This window comes from Schistocerca gregaria, chromosome 4 (assembly GCF_023897955.1).
Source record: "Schistocerca gregaria isolate iqSchGreg1 chromosome 4, iqSchGreg1.2, whole genome shotgun sequence".
Taxonomy (NCBI): Eukaryota; Metazoa; Arthropoda; class Insecta; order Orthoptera; family Acrididae; genus Schistocerca; species Schistocerca gregaria.
This window is the reverse complement of record NC_064923.1, coordinates 588,716,014-588,728,181: the sequence shown is the minus strand read 5'-3', so window position 1 is coordinate 588,728,181 and position 12,168 is coordinate 588,716,014. Positions and strand designations below refer to the sequence as shown.

The 12,168-nt window shown below is 38.8% G+C and overlaps 1 protein-coding gene across 2 annotated transcripts in view; it reads right to left on the bottom strand.

The window, feature by feature from the left end:
• Positions 1-12,168, bottom strand: part of LOC126267290 (aldehyde dehydrogenase 1A1-like) — a 101,032-nt gene that overhangs the window by 83,961 nt on the left and 4,903 nt on the right. For both annotated transcript variants that reach the window (XM_049972365.1, XM_049972364.1), the window contains exons 2-4: positions 5,389-5,493; positions 5,192-5,293; positions 584-749 (exon numbers count right to left, since the gene is read on the bottom strand). In XM_049972365.1, the coding sequence (XP_049828322.1) occupies positions 584-749; positions 5,192-5,293; positions 5,389-5,493 (373 nt within the window). The remainder of the gene's footprint in view (positions 1-583; positions 750-5,191; positions 5,294-5,388; positions 5,494-12,168) is intronic.

The window sequence follows — 12,168 nt, the reverse complement described above, 5'->3', positions numbered from 1 at the left end:
ATCTCATGAAGAGACCATGAGGATAAAATCAAGAAGATTAGAGCTCACACAGAGGCATACCAACAATCTTTCTTTCCTCTAACAATATGTGACTGGAATAGAAGGGAGAACCAATAGAGGTACTCAAAGTACCCTCCGCCACACACCGTCAGGTAGCATGCAGAGTATGGATGTAGATGTAGTTAATTAGTATAGTTTCTGTTAGATGATGCTTAACCAATCAATAAGTCAATAAAAGTGTAAATTTTTAAAGTTTCCTACATCAACATGAGCAACGCGCATGTTGACATCTGTAGATTAATATGCATTTAAAACTGATCAACAGTAAGTAAAAGGTATTCAATACCAACAATCGAAGTTATTTCAGATTTTGTAAAAACAAAAATGGGTATGACTGCTTAAGAAACAATGGGTAAAAATACGAAAACATACAATACACAAAATTTTATCTCAAAAATAATGTCTTCAACAATGATCACTGCAAATAGAAAAAAGTATTGAACATCAACTTTGCTAAGAATCTTGTTCAGCATGAGCACAGAGCACACTACTTGCTCCCTCTTTTTGTACTAAATGTGCATACCTGTGGGGATGGTCTGACCGTGAATTTTGTCAGCCCAACCAGCAGCATAACGCAGAGTATCAGCAGCATATACTACTTCCGAATAAGAGGCTGAAGAGACCTTCCCTCCTTCCATTACTCGTAGAACTGTCAAGTACTGAATATCCCTCATCATCAAGTCTGCTAACTAGAATCATGACAAGAAAGAATTAGTGTTACTTTGTTAAACATGAATCATGCTTCTACTGAAATTAAAAATTTCTTTTGCATATTTCTGGACAATTCGCCATATATCCTATCATGAGTGCGAACCCTTGTGGGTATGAAACATGTTTACACATTCTAATTCATCTACTTGCCCTATGAATCACATCACGAAGGAGAAAAGGTACGTGCAGTGACTGAACAAATGGAACAAAGAGAAGCCACTATAAGACTTAATTCTTCACACTATATTAGCAATAAACTACTAATACACTGATGTTCAGTTGGATAGCAAGAAATTTTACAAATGAAACGAAGGTGTCCATAAAGACTCTGCTAATCGCCAGTTCAGTAAGGATTAGCCTGATCACATTATTTGTTATGTTTTACAATGTGTGAAATGCTGACAACAGACATTCCCACATGTTTCAGAAGAAAACATTGTCTTCTGTACTAAAATGTAGACTTTCACAGCCGAAAATATCATGTCCATTATAATTATCTGGGCTGTTATGCCGTAGTCAGTTGATGAATTCTGTGTCAATTCCCAATGTTTCATCCCCGACTGCGGAGGACATCTTCAAGGAGGTCTGTAGCTAGATGGAAGCTCCAGCACACCCTCTGGCTCACTACTGACTGCTGCTAAATTCCATATCCATGCGCTCCCGTGCCGAGGCATGATGTCACATGTTTTGAAAACATCAGTGCAATCTGACGCTGTCCGCTGCCATCAATCGCTGTTGCCATCACCCGGTAGTGGACGGGTGGTACACACCTTCTTCAATGCAGGCATCCAATACCATTAAATTAAATGGTATATGGATGCCTGTGTTGAAGAAGATGTGTACCACCCATCCATGACTGGGTGATGGAAACGGCGATCGATGGCAGCCGACAGCGGCTGATTGCACTGAAGTTTTCAAAACATGTGATGTCACGCCTTGGTGCAGGAGCGCACAGACATGGAATTTACCTGCAGTCAGTAGCGAGCCAGTGGGTGTGTTGGACCTTCCAACATGCTACAGACCCCCTTGAAGATGTCCTCCGCAGATGGGGATGAAACATTGGGAATTGACACAGAATTCATCAACTGACCACGGCATAACAGCCTGGATAATTATATTGGACATTCTCTTCTTTGTAAATTGCTTTGTCTTACTGTAATTATGTTCTTGTCTTGAAATTTAAACAAATATATTACAAGCAGTAATGCAAACATACACTTGTGGAATAACACTTTTCTGCCAACCCCGTTCCATTTTCATCCCAAGAAGGAGATCTGAATGACAGTATTTACACTGCCTGACAAAAAAAGTGAAGCACAGAGAGGACATGGTCAGATGTCAATGTAATGTTGTACATGTACACACTATCAGTAGGCATGTAAATGATTAGACTTGCAATTTTCTGTGCCAAGTAGAATGGCCACCAGTGCAGGTAAGTGTTGTCCATTTTTAATGTTGTCACCAGGCCTTGTAGGGCATATAAAGGACATGAACAGCATCAGATGTTGAGCGGTCACTGAAGGACATGGAGGTGCCTTATACTCATGTGAGACAGTGTTTTTAGCACCTGACAGATTTTGAAAGGTGCTTCATTGTTGATCTCCATCTGGCCGATTGGTCAAATTATGCAATATCCAGATTTGTGGGGCATTCATTTGTAACTGTGGTCATTGTTGAACAGTATGTAAGCATGAGGCAGGCATACTCATCATTAGGATTCTGACTGATCATACCTGAACCATTACAAGGGAGGATTGCCATGTTGTCCATCAAGGACATTGTTGTAACCCCTTCAAATTTGCACCTGCTAACCAAGACCAAGTAATGGGCTTCCTGCAATATTCTGTGTCATTCTGCATCTCTGTTCAGAGACAAGCAGAAACTGCACTAGGGAATTACCATTTGTATGCTGCCATCAACACCACAACACAAACAGAAGTGTTTGGAGTGCTGCTGTGACTGGTAAGCATGGACTACTGATATGATTGGTGCTGCACTGTATTCAACAATGAATCATGGTTTAGCACTATCTCAGATGACTGTCATAGGCAATGAATGCAATGGCGACTGGGCAAGAGAGCCCATTCTTCCAATGTGTTGAACGTAGTGGCAACTGGGTAAGAGGTCCCCTTCTTCCAATGTTTTGGAAGTGTTTCTCCTGGCATTGTGATGTGGGGAGACATTGGTTATAATTTCAGGTTGTAGCTGGTAGTGATTGAGGTAAGTCTGAAGGTACAATGGTGCTTCACATACATCCTGCGTCCTCATGTGTTACCTCTCATGTGACAATGTTATGGTGCCATTTTTCAACAGGACAGTGCTAATCCGCACATGGTATGTGTCTGTGAACTGTCTATGTGAAGCTAAGGTACTCCCACAGCCAGCAACATTCTGAAATCTGTCTCCAATAGAACACACATGAAACCATCTTGAACATCAATTGCATCCCAGTGCCAGTATTCAGGATATCAATGATTAGTTATACAGCCATGGGCCAGTTTACATTGGGAGAGCCTGCAATGGCTTTATGACACCCTTCCTCTGCAAATAATTGCACCCAACCAGGTCAGAGGCAGTACAATGCTATACTGGAGAGTGAACTCATACTGACAAGTTCTTTGTGAAAAATAACATCACATACCCCTTCAACCTATGAAGTTTCATTTTGTTTTTTCTTCCCCTTCTGGGTGCTTCACTTTTCTTGAATCTGCAGACAGTTGTTATTATTCTGAATTTGTGTTAAATGAGTTTTGAAAATAGAATTAAACAGTTTGGTTAACAGATCATGATTTAGGACCCCTGTATTACAGATTTTCATCAATGTTTCAGTAACTTTGTTAGGTTATTTACATTATTCATGAATGTGAAAATACTGACTTCTGAACATAGTGAATTCCTCATTCATTTTGTCTGTACTTTGACATTAGTTTTACTTATATGGCACAGACAGCAAATGTAATTATGTTATCAAGGTAGCATTTACACTAACTCATACCTTCTTCAGGAACAGTATTTCAGAATTTCATACAAGAAGCCTATAAAGATTGGGAATAGACAAGTAGTCATAATTAGTTATCATTAGTACTAACACAGACAAAACAAGCAACGAGTTTAAAGGAAGTGTAACAATAGGGTGACCAATTTCAAGATCATATAAAGCATTCTAAAAATTTATATTTCTTTTTTTACCTCCTGACACATTCTGCAATCTTTTAAATTTGTGATCAACAATGTTATAGAACAATTACTAAAGCAGTCTGCCTGACTCAACCTCAACAGTACAATAATATTAGCATTCTTATGATTCTTTGTTTATATTTGACAATAATAAATTGGGAAAAGTAAGTCACAGCTTAATTCCAAAGTACAGATAATGGGAGACTCATGTCCAAATGCCGCATTACCAATTAACTTGCTAGGATAAGATATCTGCTCAAGACTTGTAGGAAATCTAGCTGAGTTCAAGTTCTTGTCTGGTACAAATTTGCAACTGTCACAACAGGCAAACATTATTGCAGTAACTGCTTTGTTAACATGATTTACGGGCCATTGTGGCCGAGCAGTTCTAGGTGCTTCAGTCCAGAACCGCGCTGCTGCTAAGGTCCCAGGTTCGAATCCTGCCTCGGGTATGGATGTGTGTGATGTCTTTATGTTAGTTAGGTTTAAGAAGTTCTATGTCTAGGGGACTAGTGACCTCAGATGTTAAGTCCCATAGTGCTTACAGCCATTTGAACCATTTTGGTAACATGATTTAACAGATTTTGATGCTTCCCTCTAGAGTATTTGTACTATACAAACATCACATGAAAATTAATCTAGGTGCATGCCTAGAAATGCAAGTGTTCTTTATCAAAATATTAGCCAGTAAATGTAAGTAATAGCTGATTTAGATATTCAATGGAAGACCACAAAAAAGTTTCACCCTATATGTTCAAATAGTTTGTCTTAGAGTTGGATGAATGAAAACACTTTTACTGGTACAGGATGCTATCATGTTCTGTGTCCTAGCTGACAAGGTTCCATAAAATAAAATAAAAATATCTAATTTTATTTCCAGAAACAATTAAAATTGTCTTAGCACAAACAATTTTGTTCCATTATTATTCTCTCCTCAAAATTCATATTTCTAACAGTTATTGCCTGCAATACATTCTTTTTCACCATCAGCGTAAGGCTCATACTAATGGACCAACATTCAATAGTGTTTGTTCAACACTGTACTGCTACAAGCTCAAAGGAAATAAGTAAACACTATCGTGACCTTGTGACAGATATCTCTTATAATAGAGTAAATAAGAGTATTACATCAGTAAACTGTATAGCACAATGGAAACTATCAAGTACTAAAACTAAGTGTACAGGAAAGGTGGTTGTGATAAGAAATTTTGGAGTTGCAACATTTCTGTATAGTCATGTTTACCTTATGCATCAGAACTGCTCGTTTAGAGGCATCCATTGTTCTCCATTCTGAACCCCTCTTGAATGCTTCTTTGGCTGCAGCAACTGCTTTATCTACATCTGCCTGCAAAAGTCAGTTGCATTTCCATAACGAGTTGTTCTATCTTCTAACTCAGAAAATGGGTGCCTATTTAAAAAAGTAAATTCATACTTGTTTACCTTGTCTCCTTCATACACATCTGCAATTTTTTCTTCATTTGCAGGGTTATAAACTGGAAATGTCTTCCCAGAAACTGAATTAACAAATTCATTGTTAATGAACAGCTGAAAACAAACCAGTTACCATTATTTGTATCTTATTAAATTCTCTAGGACACACAAACAGGAAAGTTGAAAATGTATTCTTTGAATGTCAATAAGGTTATGATTATTTGGACACATTTTTCCAACAGTACACCAAGCCAACATTGTTTGATCATCTCCATTCTGGTGAAATGTCTTTTACATTAAATACAGCTTTAAAACATACTTTATATTTGTCTGTCTGCAACTGACTGGTGTTGACCAAAAATAAAATTCAGACACATTAAATATGGTGTAAACCGTTTGACATGGAATAAATCTCACACACTTCTTTGTCCTCATGTTGGGTAGGGAGCATTGTGTCCAGGGGTTATCGCCAATCTGAAAGAATGTAATGATTTCATTGTAGGGATATGTAATAGCATAATCACATAGTTTTGGTCATGGGTAAGGCAGATGGCAGACTGTGTTTATTTGTTGAATACTATGGAAATGCAACCAGTGTAAAGTATGCGGCTCGTGGTGTAGTGGCTAGCATGGCTGACTCTGAATCAAGGGGTCCTGGGTTCGATTCCCAGCCGGGCTGGGGATTTTCTCTGCCTGGAGACTGGGCGTCCGTGTTATCCTCATCATTTCATCTTCATCACAGTTCATGGCAGTGGCTAGATTGTACTGTGTACAGAAATTGGGACTTTGTATGGGCACTGATGACCAAGCAGTTTAGAGCCCCACAGACCAAACATCCTCATCATCCTCATCATCCTCATCATCCTCATCATCCTCATCATCCTCATCATCCTCATCATCCTCATCATCCTCATCATCCTCATCATCCTCATCATCCTCATCATCCTCATCCTCATCATCCTCATCCTCATCATCCTCATCCTCATCATCCTCATCCTCATCCTCATCATCCTCATCCTCATCATCCTCATCATCATCATCCTCATCCTCATCCTCATCCTCATCCTCATCCTCATCCTCATCCTCATCCTCATCCTCATCCTCATCCTCATCCTCATCCTCATCCTCATCCTCATCCTCATCATCCTCATCCTCATCATCCTCATCCTCATCATCCTCATCCTCATCATCCTCATCCTCATCATCCTCATCCTCATCATCCTCATCCTCATCATCCTCATCCTCATCATCCTCATCCTCATCATCCTCATCCTCATCATCCTCATCCTCATCATCCTCATCCTCATCATCCTCATCCTCATCATCCTCATCCTCATCATCCTCATCCTCATCATCCTCATCCTCATCATCCTCATCCTCATCATCCTCATCCTCATCATCCTCATCCTCATCATCCTCATCCTCATCATCCTCATCCTCGTCATCCTCGTCATCCTCGTCATCCTCGTCATCCTCGTCATCCTCGTCATCCTCGTCATCCTCGTCATCCTCGTCATCCTCGTCATCCTCGTCATCCTCGTCATCCTCGTCATCCTCGTCATCCTCGTCATCCTCGTCATCCTCGTCATCCTCGTCATCCTCGTCATCCTCGTCATCCTCGTCATCCTCGTCATCCTCGTCATCCTCGTCATCCTCGTCATCCTCGTCATCCTCGTCATCCTCGTCATCCTCATCATCCTCATCATCCTCATCATCCTCATCATCCTCATCATCCTCATCATCCTCATCATCCTCATCATCCTCATCATCCTCATCATCCTCATCCAGTGTATAAAGAAGACCATAAAAAACACTTGTGGGAACCATCCTGAAATACTGCTTAGGTGTGAGTGACCATACCAAATAGAGCTAACAGTGGACATTGAATGCATACACAAAAGACAACAAGAATTGTCACAAGTCTATTGACCAATGGAAAGAGTATCTCAAAGATGCTGAAAGAATTGAACTGGCAGATGCCTGAAAACAGATGCAAACTATCTCAGGAAAGCCTAGTTAGGAAACTTCTAGAACTAACTTTAAGTGATAAACCTAGGAATGTATTACAACTCCATACATGTCACTCCCACAGATATCACAAAGACAAGATTACAACAATAACAGAGTGCACAGAGGCATTTAAGAGCTCATTCTTCCCACATTCCATATTTGAATGGAATTGGAAAGGCCATTATAACAAGTAGGCCTACAACGGGGTATAACCCTCTGCCATGCACTAAATAGTGGTTTGCAGAGTATGAATGTAGATGTAGATTTCACTTTGATAGTAGCTGTGAGAACATGTACACTGTCAGTAAAAAGAAATTGCCTGTCTCAAATTAATAAATTAAATTCAGCATGTAAGATTTTTAATTTATGCTATGCATGCACAAGAAGGTCATAACAATGCCAAGAGTTTTCTCTGCAAAAGATTTTTGGCTCCATTATTTGTATATGACTGCAGTTTTAACTAATTGGGGGACTGGTCTCTGCTTCTGAGTAACCAGTGTTCAGTTTTTCAAGGTAGAGTGTCACAGCTTCATCTCCATGTAAGGCAGACATTTTTTTGTCATCAAAAGAAACACATTCATGTGGCTCATGAAGAACGTGACATAGTGTCTCTGCCAATACAATAAAGCTGTATAAAAATATGTGTCACACAATTTGTTTATTTGTTCTTGACATCAAAACATTACAGAAAGATCACACACACATAGGTTCAAAAATCCTTCATTGGGAAGGTAGAAAAGGAATTCTCTGTATGTGGCTGCATAATTTTCCTAACATGTGCACTTTTACTCACTTTCATTCTACAGTTGCTCATAGCATTTATTCTGTTTTTTCCTGATTGTCATTTGTTCTATTTTAGAGTAAATTCCATCAGAATGATGCTTTCAATGTCTGAAATGACATGTGAACAGCATGTACTTCCTAACAGATGGGAATGAATAATCAGCACATCAACTTCATTCTGAATGTTACCCTGGGAGGCAATTACTTTGCGCAAGAATATTTGTAGGATTTGACCAATGTTTGCAAAAGGCAGAGTCATGTGAGAAGAGAGTTGCAGATGGTGGGAGGCCATGCAAATGAATGAATGCCTGAGTTTGAAGAACAAGTACTTTCCACTGTTGATGATGCTTCATCAACTAGTACAAGGAGCATTGTGGAAAGGGAAGGTGTTATTCACAAGACAGTCTGTAATATCCTACATAAAAATCTTCAGGGAGCATATTATCTTCAGTCAGAGTAAGAATTAAATGAGGTTCACTTTCAGCCTAGATTACCTTTGTGTCAACACAGGTTGTGTGCTGTGTTTCTGAAGTTCTTAGAATGTACCTTATATAGTTAGGTTATATTCCACATGGTGGGATCTTCTGTTATGATAACAATCCCATCCAGGCTTGTGAAAACCCTCAAGAAGTGTGACAAGACAGACAACAGAAATTCAGCCTCAACAAGTGGGGTGGAATCATTCATGATCATCTCATTGGCCCTCACTTCTTTCCACAATGTCTTACTGGACAAATGAATTTGCAGTTTCTCAGACAAGAGTTCCTTTATTTACTTGATGCAGTGAAAGTGATTTATGCATGGTGGCATTCTACCTCATATTACACACATAGTTTACCAGTATCCTGATAATCAGTTTCTAAACAAGCATATTGGTTGTGGAGCATCCACTGCATAGCCTGCCCGATTGCCAGATTTTAACTCCATGGACTTTTTTCCTTTGGGAACAAAAAATCTTTGGTGCACTCAACTCCCATGTGCAGTGTTGATGATCTGAGGGACCATATCCCAAATGAATTTCATCAAATATGAAACACCAGGAGTTTTCTTTCTGCAATGTATGATAAAAGTATGGACCACATGCTCTGTGGATGCATGGAAGCAGGAGGTGGTCCCTTTGAACACTTTTCATAAATGTATATATTAATTGATTGATGGATGTATTTATTCATTTATAGAACAACACGAAATGTAAGGATGTCATGAACTGACATTAGTGTTACTTATTAAATAAACATACAATGATTCTTACAATTTTTGTAGTTCTTACAATTAGTCTAGTTCAATCCAGAGACTGGTTTAATGCAGCTCTCCATGCTACTCTATCCTGGGCAAGTTTCTTCATCTTCAAGTAACTACAGCACCATATATCCTTCTGAATCTGCTTAGTATATTCATCTCTTGGTCTCCCTATTTGATTTTTACCCTCCAAGTTTTCCTCCAACACTAAATTGGTGATCCTTTGATGCCTCAGAACATGTCCTACCAACTGATCCCTTCTTCTAGTCCAGTTGTGCCACAAATTCCTCTTCTCCGCAATTCTACTCAGTACCTCCTCATTAGTTACATGATCTACCCATCTAATCTTCAGCATTATTCTGTCACACCACATTCTGAAAGCGTCTATTCTCTTCTAGTCTAAACTATTTATCATCCATGTTTCTCATCCATACGTGGCTACACTCAACACAAATACTTTTAGAAAGGGCTTCCTGACACTTAAATCCATATTTGATGTTAACAAATTTCTCCTCTTCAGAAATCCTTTTCTTGCCATTGCTAGTCTACATTTTATATCCTCTATATATATCTACTACTTTAAGTGTCTCATTTCCTAATCTGATTTCCTCAGCATCACCTGAGTTAATTAGACTAAATTCCATTAGCCTCATTTTGTTGTTGTTGATGTTCATCTTATAACCTCCTTTCAAGACACTGTCCATTCTGTTCAACTGCTCTTCCAGGTCCTTTGTTGTTTCTGACAGAACTACAATGCCATCAGCAAACCTGAAAGTTTTAATTTCTTCTCCTTGGATTTTAATACCTACTCCAAACTTTTCTTTTGATTTCTTTACTGCTTGCTCAATATACAGGTTGAATAACACCAGGGACAGGCTACAATTAGTCTAATAACATATATAAATAGGTCATATGTTGGTTAGTACATGTAGTAGTCATGAATATTAAGTGGCTTTCAGTAATTAGTTTAACCATTAATTCAAAAGATAACAGCTTTTACTTAATAAATAAGATTTTAGCCTTTGGCTAAAGGTACAGAGTTCCCTTACATCTTTAATTTCCTGTGGCAGCCTGGTGTACAGCTTTAGGACTTTATATAGGATACTATTATTTGTTTTTGACTAGTTTTTCCTGATTAGGTGTAAGTTGTGACCGGATATAGTTTCATGGTCAGCATGGTCAAGCATTGAATAGGTTGTTGTATACAGTTGAAGTCTTTTTCCTTGTGTACATTTTAGTCTCAAAGATGTATTCAAGTGGGACAGTCAGTATTTCTAGCTTTCTGAATGAATCAATATAATGGACTCTATTCTTACTGCTCATTATTATTTGTATAGCACTTTTCTGCACCTTGAAGACTGTTGTACATTCCCAGCACTTGTTCCCTGAAACAAGATTAAATAGATGATTGAATGTATGCACAAAATAGGTAACTTTGGAGCAGTGGTGGGTACTTATGGAGGGGGGGGGGTGCCCCCTCCCCCTCTTCCTTATGGGGCCACCCGCATTGCCACCTGCACCACTTCCACCAGTCAGTCCAAACACAATTTGTTTGTTTCTTTCATCAGTTGACTCAACTGAATAGAGTTATCAAGTAGTTGTACTTTCCTATGTATCATACACGTCCATGTCATCATATTTTATACATTTCTGTCTGGCACGTAGATACCTAACACATACTTGCGAGAAAAGTTACAGCCATTCCAGAATTCATCATTTAATGAAGAAAACCACAATTGTAACTTTTTTATATCATAGGATGGCATTATCTTGTATATGTGCATAACCAGTTTAAATAAAACTTTCTTAAGTGTTGTATGTGACTTGATTATTTTTTTATTATGGTAAAAGTAAAGTTAGCTCAAGACATCTTTAGCACCCCCTCCTTGAGGTTTTTCTGTATCCACCACTGCTTTGAAGCATGAAATATTGCATACATATGAGATGCCTGAGTGTGTTGAGCAGTTACAAAGATGAGTTTAAGGCTCAATTTTATTCTGGAAGTGGAATTTTGAGACAATGCTTGTTGTACCATAAATTCCTGCAACATAAGATTCCATCCCCTGCTAATATAAGTGACAAACATCAGTAAATTACAAGTTTTATTTTGAAATTTACTGGCAGATTAAAGTTGGATAGCAGACTAAGACAAACTAGAACCTTGCCTTCTGCAGGCAATGCCCATACGAACTGAGTTATTCAGGCACAACCTACAACATATCCTTTCAGCTCTACTGCTGATGATACATCTCTCCTACATTCAAAACATTGCAGAAGGTTCCAATTCAAGTACTGGACCAGCACATAATTTTAACCTGCCAGTAAGTTTTGAAACAGAGCACACTCTGCTGCAGAGTAAAAGACTCATTAAGGTGTTGATGTTGCTCACCAGTGGTTGCTAATTTGGAATGAATTTACTTTATTTTACATTTCAGCTACACAAGGAAGTTGCTGTTTGATACATTTTTTAGTTTCTGCTGGATTTGTACCCTTTTTCGTTTTTGTTAGCTTCCCTTTTTATGATATTCTACACTATCTGTAGTGTTTTTATGTTGCCCTACATATAATTATACTTTTTGTATTTTTAAATAATAATGCAATGCTCAGATTTACATCAGAATCTTTGGGGGGAGGGGGGGGGGGGGGGGAGGAGGAAGGGTCTGAAACTCATGGCAGTGCCTCTTTTTTGGGCTCAGGTCAGTGTCCAGTCACCCAACACCGATTGAAATTGAGCTTAATGAGAAGCTCAGACAGGCA